The following is a 23,151-nucleotide window of genomic DNA, read 5'->3' as shown; positions in this document are numbered from 1 at the left end:
GCAATCCTTCCTCCATTTCCATTCTGCACCACGACGTGGACTGCGCATTAGTTACACACAATTACACCATGTTGCCGTCTGTTTCCAACAAGCCAAATACGATGGCCGCGAGAAGAAGGGAGGGGGGAAAAAATCCACCTCCTCATATCATATTCCCTCTCATCGCTCACTTTCTACTTCGATCTCCACCTCACATACCTAATACCCCCCTGGAGGAAAAACAAGCAGTAACACCTTCCCGAGTTTTAACAAATCTAGCCTTGCCGTGTCACCCCTCCCTCCCCCTCATTTTCTCCCAAGATTGGCCCGCTGCTGGCGTCTGCCTGCCTGCTGGATTAAATCTCTTGCAGAAAAATCAATGGCCCGCTCGCAAGCTGATGCTGGAGGACAGGAGGATTCAGACAAACACAGTCATCAGGACCTAGACAAATTTTTGATTTCTCTTCCTTATTGCTCCGCTTAATCCAGTCCGCCGTCAGCTCTTCCTCTTCTTCCCCAGTATTTCTTTTCATCCAGTTTGCTCTTCTATCAAAAATAATGTTGGCCTTTTTAATTGCACGTGTGACTCTTTAGCTTCCTTTACGCCGCATGGAGACAGATCAGCGGTTTAATTAAAAGTTCCTATTTAACACTCGTATATACACTGGTGTTCAAAGAAAATTGTAATTGCCATCCTAAGTGTATGCTAATGTTTCTCACAGATTGCATCAGATAAGATTGACATACGTAGGTGATGATGTAATATTGCATCAGCTGCTTCTTTGAGCCACATAAGCTCACAAAGGGTTGCAGTCACCGGCGGTGAACTTTTCATTTTGTTTTCCATTAACCACAGCAGTTTGGGGGCTTCTGACACCACTTCAGTTGTATTGATGTGGAAATGTTATGTTTAGCAAAACTGTTGTTGTAAAACTGATTAATTGCAAGATATATTTAAGAACACTGTTTATAGGGCCTGTTATTGAATTCAACAAGTCTTTTGTTTAAAGTACTATTTTGGTGCTAGTCAAAAACGTATAACTTACTCTCCAGAAAGGTGGTGATAGTGTTCCACGCAATCAAGGTTGACTGAACATCATTTCTTGGTTGATCGAAAGGTCCAAAATGAAAGTTATGCTCATGTACCACCAGCACCTGCTTGATGTCTTTCTTGAACTTTCTGAGCAAAGGAATTTTTTTGATGCAAGAATTGCACATCTTTTTAATGTTTGAACAAAATAAATCAAACAAATGTTATTGCTTAAGAAAAGATTCCACAGCCTACCAGTCTCTACTAGGTCATAAGGATGGCAGTTACTGGATGTAATCATGATAAATAAGATACCAAAAAATTATTCAAATAATGATGATAAACTACATGAAGACTGCTCTGTCTGCACACTGCTGAGAAAGGATATGCAGAGTTGTTTGAATCTGATCCTCATGCGGAAATGTGCCTAAAAACCTGAAAGTTCCATTCTGCCTGGTTTTAATTAAATACTAGATTATTATTGAAGAGCAGGGACTAATCCAACCACATCCAACCACCAGCTGAAGAGTTTCAGGACGGACCCAAAGTTTTGGCACAGTTTTGGCTCATCCACCCATCTCAATGACACATTCTTTCAATCCAAATAAATAAATGTTCCAACAATCACAAATCCCACAGCCAAAATAAGTTTTTCAGCATTAAATTTTGCATTCAACTTCATAATGCAAACCTTAGCATTTGTGGGACTTTTTTAAATATTCTCCAAAATTTTGTGCTGTGAAAGAGGAACAATACACATCCAATAAGGCCAGCCACAAAAAACATTAACACTGTCCCCAGCTTTCAGTCTCAAAACTCACACTTTGCCTCTTCATTAAATGCTGACAGTGGCCTTTTGACACTAAAAGAGATTCTGGTTCTGGTGTAGAGCGTTAGTAAATCTGGCCCGTGAACTTTTTTTTCAGTTGACTTCTTTAAATATTTGTAGGGAGCCACCCATGCAGCCAAGACACATGCAGCCAATCAAGATATTTTTAAAGTGAGCCAATAGATTAGCAGCATTTAAGAGTGTTAGCCAAATTATAGAATTGAACACAAGCTGTGGAGCTCCACAAATCACTTTGATGTAGTTTTGCTTTTCCTCTCACAGATTTGTACTGTAAAAAATCCAATCTCTGGCAAAATGCAGCAATTAAACTTTGTAAGTGTGTAAAATTAATGTCTGGCTCTTAAACTGCTATTTATTAATGTTGACTTTAATAAATAGCAAGCAATACATGGTATACAGAAACCTTTAAACATGTGACACAGTTATTAAGTTCAATACGCAGATAGGTTGGGCTCTCATGGTAAATAATGTTTTGTGTTATTCTGCTCATAGTACAAGTCAACTGTAACACAGATTTCAGGTTTACACAGTGGAGTAGTTTATAATAACGCAGCCCACCTCGGGAGGAATCCTGCACTCATCCTGAGCTGTCAGATAGATTTGTAGCTCTGACGTTAACTCTGTGAAAAGCTGTAGGAGTCCAGACCAGTGAGTGTGTAAGGGAGAGAGATGGCATCAAAGTTAAAGAAAGAGCAGGAAACTATAGGAAACTATCCTACAGGAAAAAATGAGAAAGAGAGAGAAGACAGTGCCAGGGAGGAGAGAGGTGTAAGCAGTATGTAACTGATGAAGATGGTAAATCGGATTACTTCATGTTCTCAACTAAGTCTGTAATTAAACAAATAGCACTACACCTGTGGCTGTGATATATTAACTGGCATCTGCAGACTACTTGTTTATCTAGGAGAGACAGTTGTCTTTATGCACAAAATAACAATATTGTTGTCGAGAGTAATACTAAAAATAAAATGTTTTGGAATCCAGGGTTCCTGCTGCTTTGTGGGGATTTTGAACAATAAAATTGAGAAAGATATTGTTTATTAGGTGGGCAACAATAACCTTAAAGTAACCTTGTTAACAAAACAACTTTTCTTAATAGGTTTATATTTAGAAAGGGATCTATTTTTAGCTTATCCTTCTAAAGGACCAATAGCTTATGGTGATTGTGCACCCATCAATAGTTCACAAGAATCGTTACTCCTCCTACAGTATTGGTCAGATTTGCACACAGTGATCACCTGGTCATCACCCAAATTGTCCTCAATGCCAGGGACATATTTTCTCTTCTACATGTGCTTTTTCATTTTCACAAGAATCAATACTCTTCATACAGTATTGGTCAGATTTTTGTAAAGTGAGATGAAGTAGTCCTGGATATGATTGTTTGCGAGCCTTTGACCACTCAGTGGATTAACGCTCTCTCCAGCCAATGACAACAATGCTTATCACTTTCTTTTTGTACTTTCAGGACCTTTAGACAACACAGACAACATGACGCTTAACATCCTGTAAACAGCCTGTCAAACGCAATCTGATACATCAAGATTTAAGGCTGGATTAAATTCAAAGATTGACAGCTCCAAAGGGCGCCAGGAGCTGCCATTTGAAATCTCTTTTGGACTTCAAGAGATGACAGTGTTTTTAACAAACTGAATGTTCTTTGAAGAGTGTATGAAAATGTGGAAAAGTTCAAGAGATTAGAGACTTTGGTGAATCCAGTTTATTTTCTGGTAGAGGCAACAACTTGCTTCTAATGAGACTGGTTTCTACATTGCTTCTGCGGGTTTGCTCAGATTTTACAGCTGTGGTCAGATGTTTACATGCATTCATCACAGGCATAAATATCCTGTGTCCTCTGTGGATTAGAGAAAATCCTAAATAAATGCAAACTTGTGCATCCAAATCTTGTTTTTTGAAGCCATCTGTGTTCTACAGTTAATAATGATTTTATGCAAACTTATTATCACAGCTGTACATTTGGGCAAACAGAGGTACAGTGGGGCAAAAAAGTATTTGGTCAGCCACCGATTGTGCAAGATCCCCCACTTAAAATGATGACAGAGGTCAGTAATTTGCACCAGAGGTACACTTTAACTGTGAGAGACAGAATGTGAAAAAAAAATCCATGAATCCACATGGTAGGATTTGCAAAGAATTTATTCGTAAATTAGGGTGGAAAATAAGTATTTGGTCACCTCAAACAAGGAAATCTCTGGCTCTCACAGACCTGTAACGTCTTCTGTAAGAAGCTTTTCTGTCCCCCACTCGTTACCTGTATGAATGGCACCTGTTTGAACTCATCATCTGTATAAAAGACACCTGTCCACAGCCTCAAACAGTCAGACTCCAAACTCCGCCATGGCCAAGACCAAAGAGCTTTCGAAGGACACCAGGAAAAGTATTGTAGACCTGCACCAGACTGGGAAGAGTGAATCTACAATAGGCAAGCAGCTTGGTGTGAAAAAATCAACTGTGGGAGCAATCATCAGAAAATGGAAGACATACAAGACCACTGATAATCTCCCTCGATCTGGGGCTCCACGCAAGATCTCATCCCGTGGGGTCAAAATGATCATGAGAACGGTGAGCAAAGATCCCAGAACCACACGGGGGGACCTGGTGAATGACCTGCAGAGAGCTGGGACCAAAGTAACAAAGGTCACCATCAGTAACACACTACAACGGCAGGGAATCAAATCCCGCAGTGCCAGACGTGTTCCGCTGCTGAAGCCAGTGCATGTCCAGGCCCGTCTGAAGTTTGCCAGAGAGCACATGGATGATACAGCAGAGGATTGGGAGAATGTCATGTGGTCAGATGAAACCAAAGTAGAACTTTTTGGTATAAACTCAACTCGTCGTGTTTGGAGGAAGAAGAATACTGAGTTGCATCCCAAGAACACCATACCTACTGTGAAGCATGGGGGTGGAAACATCATGCTATGGGGCTGTTTTTCTGCCAAGGGCACAGGACGACTGATCCGTGTTAAGGACAGAATGAATGGGGCCATGTATCGTGAGATTTTGAGCCAAAACCTCCTTCCATCAGTGAGAACTTTGAAGATGAAACGAGGCTGGGTCTTCCGACATGACAATGATCCAAAACACACCGCCCGGGCAACAAAGGAGTGGCTCCGTAAGAAGCATTTGAAAGTCCTGGAGTGGCCTAGCCAGTCTCCAGACCTCAACCCCATAGAAAATCTGTGGCGGGAGTTGAAAGTCCGTGTTGCTCGGTGACAGCCCCAAAACATCACTGCTCTCGAGAAGATCTGCATGGAGGAATGGGCCAAAATACCAGCTACTGTGTGTGCAAACCTGGTAAAGACCTATAGTAAACGTTTGACCTCTGTTATTGCCAACAAAGGTTATGTTACAAAGTATTGAGTTGTATTTTTGTTATTGACCAAATACTTATTTTCCACCCTGATTTACGAATTCTTTACAAATCCTACCATGTGGATTCATGGATTTTTTTTTCACATTCTGTCTCTCACAGTTGAAGTGTACCTCTGGTGCAAATTACTGACCTCTGTCATCATTTTAGGTGGGGGAACTTGCACAATCGGTGGCTGACTAAATACTTTTTTGCCCCACTGTAGTTTCTGTAACTGTCCTCTGCAGCAACTGTATTATTAGGTTCTAGATCAGGGCTGTCAAACTCACTTTACATCGTGAGCAACATCTACCTCACTTTGATCTTTAACGGGGCAGATCCATGAAATTGCCCTTTCTGTCAGCGTAAAGAAGTTTAACCACAGACTTGGGCCCTGGGATATTTTAATGTAAGAACAAGAAAAAGGCACAAGTCTTTGGGTTTAAATTGTAGAAATAAAGATGTAAAATTACAAAAAAATCAAAAAAAAATTATTGTACACAGTAATTGTTATTGAATTACAATAATAATTTTTTAATTGACAGAAAATATCTTGTTTTTTTTGTTTTTTTACTGTCGACACATTGTTAAAAATAGAAATTTCAATAGCAAATTGTGAAAAAAGGAACTCTCAATTGTTCATTTTTTACTCAGTTACTTTAGTGTTGTATGAATGTTCACGGAGGACAAATCAGTATGAAAAGTTGTAAAACTTATGGACATGTATGACTGTTGAGGAAGCTGTTGAGAGTGGCAAATTAGAGTTCATTCATTCATTCATTTTCATTTATTTGTTCATTTTCAGGCACAACAAATACCTATATTGAACATAAAATGCTGTTCTAGATAGTTCTGTGTATTGACATATTTATATTAATACCCTGGGCATGGCAGGTATAAAGGTTCAGTGTTTTCCATTTCCTTCAAGCAGTTTTTCTTTCTAAACGAGTCTCTATTCTATCAAGTGGCTAATTAGCACATTTTAGGGTTTAGCTTTTGGTTTTAGCATATCAGAATTTTAAATGACTGCCTTCGTGTTGCTTTTTTTTAATCTCTTATAGTCTTTCCTGCTGGAATCCTTCAACCCACTCTTTACAACCCAGAGTTTCCACAGTAAGTAGCTCTCTTATGCTTTCTGCCTTTTCCCTGCTGCTGTCTGCAGGGAGCCAACAACATCCCCACGGCCACAACAAGGTCATTGAAGCCTGCGTTACTCTGGGAAGCCTCTGCTTCCCCTCCAGTCCCACCACACCTGATTAAACCAATTTAACTACCCACCAAGAGCTCAATTACTGAACAAGGTCCCGCTAATGGAACAGGTGTCATTTAGAGGTCACCTAAATTTGAGCCCATTGAGTAATATGATGGTGCATGAAAGCAGACAGCCTCCCTGTCTCTCTCTATAAGTCCTTTTTTCTCAGTTGTTTTTAAAATTATGAAGTTGCATTTTTCTTAAAGGATCAGACAGTTTTGTATGTTTTAGACAGTTAAAAATTAATACTGTATATTTAATGATTTTCGGCTTTTCAAATGTATCTTGCTGCAGATAGTTTATCAGAACATACCAAGAGCTCATGGAATACTTCACTTCCTTTCGAGCCACCACTTTTTTTCTACTCTACTGTAGGATAATCTATTTAAAGCTTTAGTCACACAGATGTTAACAGATCGTTCGAAACATAATGAGTTGTTATGGCCACAAGGTAAAGCAGGTTTTCGTGATTTATAGCAGAAATGTTAAGCTTTATTTCCCGTGTACCTTTATACTGTGACACATACTTTTGACCATGCAGGGAATCAAGAAAATCCTAAATAAATTCAGATTTGGTTTCGAAGTTTTATTTTTTGAAGTCACTAAATATGTGTGCTGCATAATAATCATTCCACCTCCACCAAAGAGATCAAAGAAATCATTAAAATCCCCAAATTACATTGATGTCCATGATGAATTTAAACATGTGACCACAACTGTTCTGACCACAACTCTGCGCATATTAAACATGGCCAAAGTATGAAAAAGTAATGTGTGTTCAGGCGTCATACTGCTCTAAACAGTAAGTTTTCGCCCTTTCTTCTATTCTTGGCTCTGTATGATGTCAGACAAAGCAGCTATCATTGACTGTGGTCAGACACACAACTCCTTCTATGAGCATTTAAGCCCCAGCCACCTCCTGGTCTGTCTTTTGTTCAGCCAATCAGAAGAAAATCTATTTTAAAGTTGGAGACACTACAATAGCTTATTACAGTCAGTGGATGGTGTAAAGGCCTGTGGCGGTTTTGAGACAAACAGGAATTACTTTGAACTGCTATTTTAAGCTATTTTACAGACCAAGAATAAAAGCTGAAATGAACATAACAGAATCTAAGTTTGATTTGTTTGGATTAACTAACCAATTAGAAAAAGTTTTGGAATTAAAGAAATATAATTGTTCACGGTGGTGGCAAAGCAGTCAAAAGTAAGCTTTAACTCTCCACAAGTAGTTTTTCATACAGTACTCATGTGAATTAGAACTAAACTATTGCCTGGAAGAAGGGAAATCAATCCAGAGAGTTTCAGTGTGGTCATAAAGAAAGCATTGCAGTGCGGCACTGAGGCAAGAGTGGGTAAACAGCTATTTTTCCACTCAACACTCAACTCTCTTTGTTAACCAAAGCAGCAACTCACTGCCGCCACTACTGAGCAGCATTTCGAGCAGATACATACAATACAGTCCAAGTAGCTACACCTGCTGCATTCATACAGCTCCTCTGAATAAACACACACACACACTCACAAATATGGGCTAATTGGACCTAACGGTTGGTGTGCCCAACATTAGCTAACATTTCTATGTCTTCATTAGGGGTGATCACTACTACTTCCACTACCTGCTCCCATGCATGCTAATCAATATTAATTAATGATTGTAGGAGAGCGAGCGTGTGAGTGTGTGTGCACCTGTCGCCGTGAAGTTATTACTGCAGTAGCCCTAACCTCCCATAAACTCTCCCTATTTCTCTCTCACACACACACACACACACACCGCTCTCCACTATCACGTCAAGTATAATGAAGCTTCAATCAGCCAGTTAGTTTAGCGAGGGAGTTGAGCCCAGTGTGAGGCAGCGTATCGACTAGCTGTCAGAAAGTCATTTTCAGATGTAGCCATGTGAATAGCCCCGAGTCTGCCCTCTCATCGCTCTCCATTTCTGCATGTGCTGCAAAGACACCTCACCCCAGCCAAGGGTGAGGGTGAAGGAGAGGTGAAGCGACCTGCTGCCTTCTGGGAGCAGGGGGCGACAAGAGAGAAATGTATACAAGTTGTGGGCATGTCCCTGTTTTACTTGGTGCTGAATTTTTAAAAATGATGATTTACGTTCACAGTGCAGCTAAAGGTCCCAGCGCTTATTGTTTCCTCATGTCAAGCTAAAATTTGATGTTTTCTAATCAATTTGAGCAAGGCAAATGTGATAGATAGCAATCTGAACCAAATTAGATCTCAAGTGCATCTGTTTTTCTTTTTTTACCTAGCTTGGCTGAGCAGATTTCCTAATGAGGACAACGGGACAAGGGAACAGAGAGAAAGGGCTAAATAGCTGACTTTAATGAGACTTTAAATCAATCAAAAGGCACAAAGCCTTGTTCTAAAGTCGCGGGAATGTACATACTGTCCAGACTTTGGACATCTGTAATACCAAGTTCAAACTAGAACATTTTCACCTGAACAGATTTCCAGTTGCACGGAGTTCCATGGGTTGTAAATAAATGGATACAGTGGCACAACCCAGCCTTGGTGCCTGTAGTCTAGAAAGGTTTCTCTAGTGACTGAGCTAAGCGGGAACATGGGGTCAGGGCCAGTGAGCAGTGGACTGCACAACCCAACTGTGTCAAATTCAATTTCCAAATGATACAAAATGGTTATAGCATAACAGTAACACTAGTACTTGACCATTAACAGGTTTACCACTTATTTAAAAAACAGATATAAAACTACCATCTTCAGCCAAAACAGTATACTTTCCAAAGGACCCACCAACTTTGGTGAGCACTGTTCTCACAATTCAGCTGGAGAACAATAGTGACTACAAAAACAGTGGATGAAGTCAGCAAAATGACAGCAAATCTTAAGTTTTGTACCATTTATCAGTTTGGATTGTATTCAGTTGCAAACAGTCCGATAAAGAATGTTTATACATATACAGTGTACAGTGTAATATCCAGGGAGCTGTCAATATCAAGAAAGTTTGAGTTTGTGTAAGGTTCATCTTTCTCCTTCCAACCCAGGTCTCTGAATTATGGAGGAATAGGAGCAATTATCGGTCATGAGCTGACACATGGATATGATGACTGGGGTAAGAATCACAAACCTTTCACCCATTACCCACTGCAATAAGATCTGAACATCTATAGTTTTTTTCCCCATTTGTGTTACCATCATTGCATTGATAAGTTCAGTTTTACTGAAAAAGGTTCTGTGATTTATTTTTATATATATAATTTATTACATTTCTATTTGGCAGATGTGCAGCAAAGACTATTTTGAGGCACAATCTTTAACTTTGGTTTCCAGTCAAATGCGCTGCCCTGTGAGATCCACAGAAAAAAAAAGCAAAGCTCCTCTTCCAGATTGTCCACCATCAATTGTAAAAGTACAAATGTAATTTGGCAGGACCGTTTGTTCTGTTGGCTCATGAACAGGATACATCAACCACTATCAACTCCACATCTTTCAGTGTTTTGCCACTAATGGCTTGGGCATGCTGGGCAGATCTTTGGACTGTGAAGGAAAGTTGCAGGTTGTGTTGTCTTCATGCTAACACTCGCCCTTTTGCCCCTCATCTTAGTGATGCAATGGTTCATGTCCCTAGGGGGCCAGTACGACCGCCATGGTAACCTCAAACAGTGGTGGACCGAAGAGTCCTACAAAAAGTTCCAGAAGAAGGCCGAATGTATTGTCAAGCTCTACGATAACTTCACTGTTTATAGTCAGAGGGTGGGCTTTCACACACACACTTTTCGAGTCGCTACTTGTGCATACAATTTTTACAGTAGTACGACATATGTGTTTTTGATTTTAGGTTTATATAGAAAGTTAGTGTCCTTCTGTGATTTGATGCACCTTGATTTGTTAACTCTGATCAATGCTACTTTTGTTGTCTGAGCAGAGCTATGATTACTGTATCTAAAGAAGTGCTCTGCCAATTTTAGAGACAGTATGAATCTGTAACTGACCTAAGTCAGGTCTAAGAAAATAATCTAGCGCCAGTGTATAAGGATTTACAAGTTTTGAATAAAAAAACATCACTAACTATTGAAATGGTAGCAAGACAGTTGACATAAGATTAATGATATCTCAGATGTCAAAAAGTCAAAAACTTGGTTTCTGCTACTTCATTTTTGACCATTTTATTTTTAATCCATGTCTCTCCAGCCTATCAGCTTTAAAGAATACGAACTTTAATGGTCTCGTAACATGTTACTAGGTATATTGCCTTGTGAAACACCTAATATCAATAGCACTTTATTTATGTACTTTTTTCAAATGTAAAGAATCAGACTGACATTTTGAAAACTGCATTTATCCATTTTAACGCGAAGAGTTAAAGATTGATACCACTTTAACATCTGTAATTTAAATATGAAGTTTGGCCTAGCGGATGATTAGCTTACAGTATGTGGCTTAGTTCAAGCTAAGCAAAGGGAAAGAACTGGGTTCATGTGACTCTCCACACATGTAGGCCACGTAGGAACCAAACAATTATAAAATAACCAAATTAGTGCTCTTTAGAGCTCCTGCATGGTTATTTTTTTTAGTTAGGGATAGCATGACGCTAGCTGCTACCCCACCTTTTTCCAGACATTTGGCTAAGCTTAGCTCAGTTTCCTGGGTTCCTGGAGCCTATAGATACATGCAAAGATATGACAGATAAGATTTATTTTTAATCTCAAGTGATGTAATTGGAACAAAAAATTTACTTCCTAAAAGCAAATATGTTTCTGTGAAATGGTACAAGCTGTAAAAACAAAAACAAAAAAATAAAAAAAAATAAAAAACTGTATTTCTACAGCTGAATAACTGCATCCCTTATGTACATGACATACTGTAAAGTGTTTTACGACTTACCTTTGTGTGTAGGTGAACGGCCGTCTGACACTGGGAGAAAACATAGCAGATATGGGAGGGCTGAAACTGTCATACTATGTAAGTTCCGACTGATACGATCATTCTTCAAATTTGGTCACTGTGTGGCTCCGAGAAATCTAGAAATTAGAATTCGCTCTTTTAGTAGGCAACCCATGAGTCTTTGCTCTGTCTCAAAATCCGCCTCTCTTTATTCTTCATAACCACTGTGCTTTGTTTGCATTAAAATAAAGAGCAGAAGTGCCCCTGAATCACGATAAAAGATAAACAATTTGATTTGAATTCCTTTTTACTTGAATACTTGCATGTGTGTTTTCTCAGATAGTGGAAAATCCAGGGTGCGGCATAATTAATTTTCATTTTGAGCAGCCCACATTGAAATAAGGAGTGTTTTGTGCACGCAGATACAAAAGTTAAAAGGAAGCACATGAAGGCTTTTAAAATAAGTAAATGGTGATACTGAATGCACCAGTAGGGTCATAATTCCTGTTAGTTGAGTCAGCTGGTTAGACTGATGGAAGTAAACATAATGACTGTTTTATTAGAGGTCCTGTTTGGTTTTGGTTCATATTTAAACTTAAAAATATATACTGTTTAAGACACAAGTTGAGCAGCTACCATCACACTCTCCTTCTCTCTCTGCCCAGGCATATCAGAAGTGGGTGAGGGAACATGGTCCAGAGAGACCCCTGCCTGGCCTCAAATACACCCATGAACAGCTGCTCTTTATTGCCTTTGCACAGGTACACCAAAGTCCTCTCCACAGAATTCACACCAGCGTATTTCATTACATTTACATATTAAATCCTTCCACTGCCCTCCTCAGCTGGAGCTGCAGATCACAGAGGGCAGGTAGGAGCTAATGCTTCTAACATTAGCTGATGGCAGCATTAACTTTTGGAGGGATCCAAAACAGCAAAAGTGTTGACGACAGTACAGTGTCTCTGAGCGCCATACCACCCATGTTCCTCGTAACTGTTATGACTCATCGTTGAAATTCATGGATTAATGTAACAGAGGCAAAATCTAGACACGCTTAATAACGCAACATGCAGTGTTTTAGGACATTTTTCAAAAGCTCTTGCCACAGGGAAGTGATTTGAAAGTCGTGTTATGGGTTTAGATTTGTTTGAAATGTCGTGTGTGTGTGTGTGTGTCTGTGTGTGTGTGTGTCTGTGTGTGTGTCTGGAGTGAATAACAGGCATAATTTTTCGCCTGAGGCAATTCAACCACCTCAACCAAAATGAATGTGGTCAAGTTTTTGAATCTGCACAGCAGGCCAACAAACAAGCTTTTTCACTTATCAAAGAACTTGTAGCAAATATCAGGCTGCATATAATGTATTTTTAAGGGTTGCTTCTACTTTTTGGTAAACAAAATGACAAAAATATGTTTGTTTCACTCAAAGTGATGTCCTTAAATTGAGTTGCTTAAAAAATTGGATTTGTTTAATTTCATGTGTGTTTATATAGGACATATAGACCTCACCTCTATACTATCCAGTATTGTCTGATCAGTTCAAATTTTGGCAAGGATTCATTTTATTACCAGTTCTTTGCCAGATATTGTTAATATTTGACATTACAATATGCTGCCAGATCCCTATAGTAGGTAAAGGATGAATGTAGAACTTCAGTAACCTATTTCATTTAAAGTAAGTATTATAAAATTAACTTGAAATATTGAAAGTTGCTTAGCAGGGTAACGATTCCTCAAGAATCCCACAGGGCCAAATATTTAAAAACATTTCCATGACTATATATTCATTGTATACATTTACGTTTATATGCATTGCAAAAGCATGAAGATTTGTTAATTTGGGATTCTAAATTGCGATAGGTCTAGTGATGAGTGTTAATCTTTTGTCTGTTTAGCTGTGTTGTCTAACACATGGACTGGCAAGTTGCTCAGGATAGACTAGAGGAAGAAGAGAAGTATTTATGCAGTCGAGCTGGAACTCACTTTAACCACAATGGATACAGCTGAGACATTTAATTTAGAGTTCATAACTTGACACGGAGCTCTGGGTAATTTTACCTCATCTGGGTATTTTAATAAAACTGTCTAAGATGCAATGCTCCCTCTAATTTTTCATGTGTCTGAGTGAACACACAAACTCCCTGAGCGGTCCCTTGGACCACTGTGAGCAACATTAGACGTGTGCACTGTGGTCACGCCAGCATCGAATCCATCCAAGTTACATCGTTTATTTAAATAATCAAATTACAGCATTTATGTTAGACTACTTTTAATTAACTGCTTTAGCCCACTTACAATGAAAATTGAAAAAAAATCCTGTTCATGACCTGTGTAGTATGTTAACACTATTGGAAGTAAAATTAACTTGAACTCCAAATTTGAAAACACAACTTTCTTTCTTTTTTCTTTTTTTTTTATAAAGCTCTGACTTGTATTATGAGTATGAGTCTGTGGTCTGAGAGAGAGTCCTGTAACTCTGTCTGCAAATTACATTATATATAATGACCAATGTTGTGCAATTACTTATATAGTTACTTCTTCAAAAAAGTATCTGAGTTATGCTAACAACAAAGTATTTTGCAGCTGTTTACCTAAAAATGCACCCAAGGCGTTTTTTTTGTTTGTTTTTTAAATAAACATTTCAAACTATTTACAGAACAATCAGCTGTTCTGCATCAAATTTGATGCCACACAAATCATTTGTGCCACTCCAAAAATAATTTCTGTCCACTATGAGATAAAGGAGAACATCACAAGCCTGATACCTGCAGGCCTGACAACAGGAGATGTATCACTGCTGTAGCACCTGTAACATTCATTGTTCTGACACACACAACAAAACTATTGACTACACTGCACACTAACTACACAAGATTTGCGCTAAACATCGCAAATCCCTCACATCTCAAAACACCACCGTCACTCCTAAAACTTCCCCCTTCCCTAAACAGCTAAATGCCATGTTGCCATATAATTTTTTGATTGGTCGACATGGTACTTTTTTCGACGAATAGGAAAGGGTGGGGTTTTTTGGTTTTGTTAACATAACTCTGGTTTTACGTATAAAGTCCACACTTTTTCCGTCAATTGTTCCGTCTGTCCTGCTCACATCTCCAATGGTTGTACACGCTGTCGTTAACGTGGCTTCGCTCCACATCAGCCACGCCGCTTTGCCAGCTAAAACACCGGCACATAAAGACGATGTCATAGCCTGTCAGCCCGTTAGCTGCGTATATATGAATGTGAATCGCATTATTGGCTGGACTATGGCATAAGGTGGCATCGTTCTAATCCCATATGGGAGCAGCCAGTCACTTAATGACTAACACTGCAAAACAGAATTGTTAAAGTTTTCATTTTAATTTCAATTCAGGTTAGATTTTTTTTTGAGCGCAACGCAGATTTTCTGTGCGCAGAGACAGTGCCAGCAGTGCACAGTTGCGCGCGCAGTTTAGAGGGAACATTGCTGAGATGTGTTGAAGGGAATTATTCTCGTAAAACTGCTAACAGCTCCAATTAACTACAGAGAGCTCCAGCTGCTTTTTATAAGGGCTCCTGAAAAGATCAGGAAGTAGACGTTCATCTGAAAAGTACCTGCTTTAGCTCTTAAAACAAAAAGCACTGCACTTCCCTCTGAAATGTTTTGTGGTAGAAGTATTTAGTATTTTTTTTTAAAACAGAAATAATAGGTGACTCAAAATAGTATTTAATGCAAGTCACTTCCTCAAATGGGAGAAAGAGAATATATTCAGCACAGGCTGTCCCACTTCAACTAAAGTGCAATGCTCTCTTTTCAGAATTGGTGTATGAAGAGAAGATCTCAGTCCATCTACTTGCAACTGCTAACTGACAAACATGCACCAGAGCACTACAGGTACTGTGAAACACACCTGGATGCTGGGGTGGTGGAGGGGCCACTGACATACCAGAGGGAGAGATGGGGAATGTTGGTGTGGGTAATGTGGGTACGATGCAGTGCAGCTCAACTTGCCAGTTTGAACTACCTCAGAATAGGCACAATGAGGCTGGTTACATTACCTTTCTTAAGCTTTTCTTCATTTTTTTTTATTCTCTGCATCACTACTAGAGCTTCCTGTGTTTCCTCCTTCTGTAGAGTGATCGGCAGCGTCTCTCAGTTTGATGAGTTTGCCCGTGTTTTCCACTGTCCGAAGAGTTCCCCGATGAATCCCACACACAAATGCTCCGTTTGGTGACCTCTCCATCTGGCATGGGATGACCTTCATGTTTAAAACTCCAATCCAAACACCCACTCCCCTCCTACATCACCAGATCCAAAAGGATGGTACAGCGTTCAGCCCTTTCATGACTATGAAAGACACAGGAAGGAAATATATATTTTCAACATTATCATCATATATGTTGAGTTCTTATATTGATTGTCCATTAATAACTGTACTAATCGAACAAAGCATGGGTCACGTGACCATTTATTGTGTATGTGCGTGTGTGTGTGTGAGTGTGAGTGTGTGTGTATTATATGATTATGTATGTATACACTGTATCATTTGATTACATATATTTTTCTATGTTTACATTTATTTTCAAATCATCTATTTTTGTATTTAGCTCACACACAAAGATCTCCCAGTTATTAGATTTTTAATCAAGCAACATGTTTTCTCACTTGTTTCTCTCCTTTGTAGCATCAACTAGAAAAATTAATGCTCAGTGAAGATTAAAAATTCACAACTCATGTGATTTCAGTCCAGAATGTAAACTGACCGATTTACAAGAAAGCTGAGATGAGTAGCATCCTCGTGCCTGTCAGATCATAAGTGTTCTCTCTGTTTGGTATTGGATTTGTGTCATACTGCTGCACTCTTGTGGCTGCAGAGAGCAATGGTCAGTGTTCAATCGTCATGACTGTATCGTCTGGCATGCATTGGTCTCTTGTTATTGTGAGCGTTTGTAAAGTTTTTTAAATTTGTTGATTTTTTTTTTTCTTTTTAAAAAAAAACACACAAAAAGAAGAAAGTAGACTCGTGTTTTTCTCAGGATGTGTAGCAAAGTGAAACGCCAGATGGATCTCTCCATTCAGCCTACATCTCAAAGAAGCCAGTATATCAATCAGTCAAACATCAGACAAAAGAAAAAAAAGATTGAGTTCCCTCACCAGAATTGAAAGCACATGGAACGACATGAGTTCTTTCTTTTCTCCTGGAGAACTTCTGCTATTGGACACTTCACATTTCCCATGTTTCCTCATGAACTCTGAGCAATTTCACACAACCTGGGACTCATCATACATTCACAGTAACTGAATGTATGATGAGTACATATAACCCAAGCCAACATACTGTACATTAAAGTGCAGCAATGATAGATGGAGAATCGTGCGTTTGTACAGTGTTACTTTAAAAAAAACAACAAAAAAACCTTTTTGTATAAGGAATCTGTTGGTACAAAAAATTGAGACTTTTTGTACAGTAGAGGATTAAATAAGATGTTATGGGTGTACAGTTTGTTTTGAAGAGAGTGCATGTTTCCATACTGATCGACATTCTAACTCTGATCTATAAACATGGAGGACATCGCGCACACACTTCTGACTCTACAGCTGCTAGTTCACACGTGGCTGCTGTCTCTTCCTCTCTGTTGGTTGCTGTTTAATGTCTGAATAAACACAAAGGATCAGTGTGAGGCTGTCTGTGTGGGTCTGTGTGTGTGAGAGAGAAACATTACTCCTCTGTGTGTCAGGCTTTAGCACTGTGAGTGTGTTACCTTGCGGGCTTGTGTCCTCCTAAAATGAGAGCCAGCTCGCTTGGCCTCCCAGCACTGGCTAGTAGAAGTCCACCTCTGCCACTCTGCCTGCTGTTTGATTAGAACCTGCACAGCCTGGCTGGATTTATGGAAGCATGTGCACAGCAGAGGATAAACAAGCTGAGCAAACCACAAGGCTGTTTCAAGTGAGGAGGTTATCAGAGAAACCTGTGTTTCAATCAGTCTGGCACACTCAAATACCCAGTGCTCTTTCCAGAGTTCCTCCTTTAAGATTTCTCTTTACTGCTGCACTGTAAAAAAGAAACTGTGTGCAGCATGGGCTCCACTTTTCGTGCATTTAAGATGTGTGCCCATAAAAAGGACCGGTTAAAGATTTTTCACTCAATATGAGCAATAAGACTTTTATTAAGAGAATTTCTCTTGCTTCCAACCACTGAGGTGAAAACACCACCTATCACCCATACTGTCCAGTTTTTTGTTCAAATCTTTGCAATTTATCCTACTTAGATGTCATTCTCAATTAAATCTATTTTGTTTGTGTGACATCTCCAAATCTAACAATCCAATGTATGAATGCATATATACAAGGCAGTGCTGGCTTCACCTGTGCAAAGCCAAACCACACTAACTTTAAATCTGCCCACTGTCCTCTCTGGACCACTTGTTCACTCTGTAGTAGCTCTGACCACATCTGTGCTCTGTGATTTCCCCACAGATCAAACAGCAAATCCCAAAATTTGTGTGGCAAACTGATCCAACCTTCACTCTGAAGATCATGACTGGTGATAGACACACACAGCAGTTCTCAGTGGAAGAGCGCATATGTCCAAGCCCAAAGGTGGCACATGGGGTTAAATGCACTCAATATTCTTTCCAGCATTGGCTTGTGCACCCTGAATTTGTACCCCAAGCTGATTGTGAGCAGGGAGTACGAGTTTAAAGTCTCGAGGCTTCCAAGTGAGAACATTTGCTGCAAATGATCAGCACCGTGGTGTGTGCTAAAAAACCAAGATCCAAACCAACAAAATCTTTGCTCGGCACCTGCCCTACTTGCCAGTTTCCGCTCCCTGTGATTTTTTTCCTCTTCCCCCAAATGAAATTCAGACACAGCGGAGAACAGGAGTGCTGGAAGCAGCGCAGCACTCCTGACTTGATCTGCCACACTGCATCCAGATGCTGCAGTCGAGCTCCTTGTTGACAGTCTGGCTCTGGGGCACAAATTTATGATGCACAACCTCATTGTTGAATTTGTTGGTTTTTTTAACTGTAGAGTGTCCTTATGCTGATACTTGTGACTGGGTGCTCCACCTGTGGGCTTGGAACTGTGGACACTTCCACTGACAACTGCTGTTCGGTCTTTAAGTTCATCAGGCGATGATCCTCAGCATAAAAATTGAGTCATTTTAATGCAGAAGTCGAGGTTTCCTCTGTGTACAAGTTTGAGGTCAGTGGTGAGATCATAGAGAGGGAGCCGTTCAAATGTTGCAGGAACACTGGAAGCGGAGCAGCACTTCCTAATGACTTAAATCAGATACTGTTTTTGATTTCGGTGGGCAGAGAAGCAGAACTTTTTGGCTGGACTTTGTATAAGAGGATAAAACAAAAGGATGTCTCAATGTTTAGACTCAAAACCATTTAGATATTTCTAGACGCATGGATGGGAAGGACGTCTTTCATTTGAAGGGACATTTTTGTCCATTTTAAACAAATCAAGAGACTGTGTTTTTCATGTTGATTGTGACTCTGAAGATTTAAAGAGAACATCACCAAAGACTGAAAATATCCCCCACACATACATCAAAAGGCCCAAACCTTTAGCCAGCAGTGCTTTAAGAGATCAGTGTGGTTCTCTGAAAGACTTTGGGGATTTAATAATGAAAAAGAAGATAAAGACACTTAGAGGCTTATTCCCACACATCAAATCAGGAGTTCCACGTGACTATTTTGCAAAGCACAAGTTGCAGAAGGTTTTGCTAACTAGCCTCAAGGTTTCAGTGGCTTCAAAGAGCAGCATCATTTATTTAAAGGAATAGCTGAAGCTTCACCTTGAACCAACAGGCAGCTGAGACAACAAACCTTTTAATGTCAATAAAAAGAAAATGAAAAAACAGGCTCAGCTGTACACATTTCACATGGAGTTTGCTGTGACCCTCCTCCTCCTCATGCAGCTTCCCAATCCCATATCCTCCTATAAAGATCTCAGTCCAGAAGTGGATACTAATATCTAGTGTGGCTAGAACAAACATCAGTGCTGCAATCTCAATTTAAAAGAAACACCATCAAAAGCGGTTTTGTTCTAATAATAATAATAATGGATTGGATTTATATAGCGCTTTACAATGCCACTATTCATTCACTCTCGCATTCATACACTGTTGGAGGCAAGCTACGGTTGTAGCCACAGCTGCCCTGGGGCAGACTGACACTCTATCATAACTCGAGATTGTAACAGTTAATATTCAGTCCAGTGTCTCCTTCAGAGTTTCAATTAGACCAGGTTGGAGACATTTATTTTTATATTAGAAAACAAATTATATCATTTTAGATTATATAATTCATTGTATTTCGTGAGTTGCTTAAAGGCAGTTTGAAAAAAGGGGAGATGCTAACTAAAAATGGCCCTAGCCTAATTCTTTATTCTGTTCAATTCTGTTTTATTTATATGAAGCAACAGTCGCCTCAAGGTGCTTTATATCGTAAGGCAACGATCCTATAATAATAATATAGATAAACCCCAACTATCAGATAACTCCCTATGAGCAAGCATTTGGCAAAAGTAGGAAGGGAAAACTATCTTTTAACAAGAAGAGGGCTCAGGGAGGGTCCAGCCCTCTGTTGCAAAAAATTGTGAGAGGAGGAAGTCGGGAAAAAGACACACTGTAAAGAGCAGCAGAGATTATTAATAACTAATTATTAAATGCAGAGTGGTGTATAAGCACATAGTGGGTAAAAAAAAAAAGTGAGTGAAGAAGAAACACTCAGTGCATCATGGGAGCCCCCGGCAGTCTAGTTCTATTTCCATTTAACTAAGGGAGGATTCAGAGTCACCTGATCCAGCCCTAACTACAAGCTTGATCTAAAAGAAAAGTTTTAAGTTTAATCTTAAAAGTAGAAAAAGGGTTTTTGTGTCACAAATCAAAACTAGCAGTCAACTAGCAGTCTGAGAGCAAAGCGCTCTATAGAGCTGATATGATATTATGAGGCCTTTAAGATAAGACGGGGCCTGATTATTCCAGACCTTGCATGCAAGGAGAAGGATTTTAAATTTGTTTTTGTTTTTAACAGAAGAGAATGAAGAGAAGCCAGTATAGGAGAAATCTGCTCCCTCTTTCTAGTCCCTGTCACTGTAGTGAATCAACTGAAGGCTTTCCAGTTACTTTGTAGGACATCTTGATAATAACAAATGACGGTAATCCTGCCATGAAGTAATAAATGTATGGACTTTTTTGTTCTTAGGTTAGGTTTATCACCTCAGCTTCCTGTAAATCGCTGCTATTGTGGCTGGCTCCTCTGCCCTCTGATACGAGCCCTCTGTCGGGTAACCTGCTGTTTGAGTCTGTGCAGCTCATGGTGTCTCTGGGACAGAACGCCTGACTTTTCTGATAATAAACTGTTATTTTTAGCTAGAAAAGGTTTAAAAGAAAAAGAAAAGCCTGAGGTATAAGAAGAAGGCTCTGTGTTTACTTCTGTTACTTGATTGTTTACTTCTACTACATTGATGACCCATTAGCTACTTTATTTTGAGTGAAGCAGCACTGCAGTCAACAAAACAAAAACGTGATGAGAATTCTGTCAGCCTACACAGTTTAGTGCATCGCATCAAAGCAAAGCGCAGAGTCAGAGGTGAGCGTTTTTAATAAGGATTATGAGGACCCACATATATTTTCATATCCACCTGAATTTATCAGAAGTTTTTCTGTTCTTTTGGTTTTGTTTTTTCGTTTTTTGGGGGTTTTTTTTGGAAGACTGAGATGGTGTTTAATCAGAGGTATGAACGGAGTGCTCATCAGGAGTACCTTGGGTCCACTTTGGGTCCACACATCAGTCTGATTCACCTGCACACACACTTATAACAGTTCTAGAAGTCATATAGTAAAATAGTCAATCATAGAAAAAGGGAGGAGAGAGGAGAATAAAGTATGCAAATGTTCTGCTTGTTTCATACTGTTCTAGCACATGTTCATGAAGCATAAGTAACAGAGAATGTTTATGTGTGAAGCGGTTTCACATGAGATTTCTCTGGATGTTTGAGTATAAACACCCTGCAGCTATTGTTGTGGGTGTCATGCCCTCTTACATCTGTATGTGCTGGATATGAATGATGTATTGCCGGTGCACTCATAGAAGCAGTACACAACTGAGTGTACAGATAGGCTAGCTAGTAAGTCCCAAACTGTTGGATTTTTAATCTAGATAACTTTGAGGTGGCATAGTAGTTGCTGTCCCTGTGTTTTACTATTTAAATCTACTATTGATCTTCTAATAATAATAGGCATAATATCACTTATTTCTGTATTTTTACATATGGTTACAGACTGCCCAGGCAGTTGTCTTTAAAGTATAAATCATTTGATAAAAAATAAACAAACCCATAGTTATGGCAGTATTATCAGTGAACATGATTCTTCTGGCCATGACAAATTCAGCAGTCATTTGTTTTGTGATAGTGGTTTAGGACAGAGTCCAAATTCCCTCCCTGTATTACTGCTTCAGCTCATCCCTCCTCAGAGACTTCATAAGCTGTGATCAGTAGCAGTGGAGTACTTTGTACCTGCATATAAATTATAACTGAAAGCACAGTGATTATTTTTGCCAAACAAAATGAAAGGTTTACACTTTACCTCTTTTCAAATGCAGCTTCTTCATTACAATTCAAAGTCTCCCTTACAGTGTCGCTTCTCAGCGCTTAGCTCTGCAGATAGATGATGAATCTTTGTCCAAGCTTTACATAACTCACTGTCTCTGCACCATGTAATGACAGCACGCCAGAGTCACTTGGGCTCACATCAGGCTCAGTGTGATGGGAGCAGGTGACTCTGGTCCTGAGACTGCTCCAGTTTCCTGTTGCTGATCAACACAGCCTGCTCCAGACTGTGGGCCAGACTACAAATGTCCTCAATGACTGTAACCAAGGCCATTTGTAAGCATTCCAGTTGGAGGATTTACATGCACACGGTATATACACAGCTTTCACTAGACAAATATTTTGTAAACTTAACTGAATTTACCCACTAGAGGGACCAATGGCAAAAAGTACTTGCTACCCTCCCTCTCTTCAGCATCCTGATCATTTTCAGTTCCTATAAGATACATGGGAACCTACATGTTATGGGACTGTTTTGTGTGTGTTTGTTGCGTTTTGTTTTGGGGGGTTTTGCCCAAAGCCCAGTACTCCTAACCTACAAAACAACATGCTCCCAACAACTTCATTAATCTGCAGCTTAGTTAGGAGTGTAAGAGGAATGGGTTTTAAGGAACATGAATAATTCACTTTTGATGCTGAGACTCAGCTGCAGCTAGTAGATAGTGGCCAATAACTGGACTGTTTGAAAGGTGTAGACCAAAGATAAAAATATAGAAGTGATGCTAAATGGATTCTGTTTTTTTCTCTGTGCCACACTAGTTTGTTGCATCTGTTTGCCTTTCCAAAGAAAAGAAAGGCAAAGGAATGAATGAGTGCAAAGGCGACATTACAGCTCTGGTGCGCAGGAGATCCTGGTGTTTCCTGACGTCCCTCTGAACCTGCACCCAGGAAGTTAATTCTGTTCACCACACTGTGTTTTTCATCTTATGTGCTGATTGTTCATACTCATGTACCAGCTTTGGCAGTTTTTGCCAAAGTGAGTTGAAGTGTTTCACTCCAGGTAAGGACGAGCATGGTCATCTGGTTTTGAGAGGGAGAAAACTCAACGTCCAAATCAACGCCCTGAAACAACTTTCTGTGATTTCATCACCTGGATGATTGAGCCTCCATCAAGATAACACAAAATATTACCTATTAACTTTAACTGTTTTGCTAAATAAAAGGATCTGGCTTGCATCAGTCACATGATCACATTTAACCAATGATCGCCCTTGA

The 23,151-nt window shown here is 39.6% G+C and overlaps 1 protein-coding gene across 1 annotated transcript in view; it reads left to right on the top strand.

Annotated features, from left to right (window-relative positions):
• Window positions 1-16,982, top strand: part of ecel1 (endothelin converting enzyme-like 1) — a 50,454-nt gene extending 33,472 nt beyond the window's left edge. Inside the window, exons 11-18 of the mRNA XM_013912188.1 lie at window positions 6,124-6,131; window positions 6,291-6,342; window positions 9,494-9,561; window positions 10,078-10,202; window positions 11,346-11,411; window positions 11,999-12,094; window positions 15,128-15,204; window positions 15,445-16,982. Coding sequence (XP_013767642.1) covers window positions 6,124-6,131; window positions 6,291-6,342; window positions 9,494-9,561; window positions 10,078-10,202; window positions 11,346-11,411; window positions 11,999-12,094; window positions 15,128-15,204; window positions 15,445-15,544 — 592 coding nt within the window. The 3' untranslated portion in view covers window positions 15,545-16,982. The remainder of the gene's footprint in view (window positions 1-6,123; window positions 6,132-6,290; window positions 6,343-9,493; window positions 9,562-10,077; window positions 10,203-11,345; window positions 11,412-11,998; window positions 12,095-15,127; window positions 15,205-15,444) is intronic.
• Window positions 16,983-23,151: the final 6,169 nt, after the last annotated feature.

This window comes from Pundamilia nyererei, unplaced genomic scaffold (assembly GCF_000239375.1).
Source record: "Pundamilia nyererei isolate P.nyererei 1_Seehausen unplaced genomic scaffold, PunNye1.0 scaffold00083, whole genome shotgun sequence".
In the NCBI taxonomy this organism is placed as follows: domain Eukaryota; kingdom Metazoa; phylum Chordata; class Actinopteri; order Cichliformes; family Cichlidae; genus Pundamilia; species Pundamilia nyererei.
This window is presented reverse-complemented; position numbering and strand designations above follow the sequence as displayed.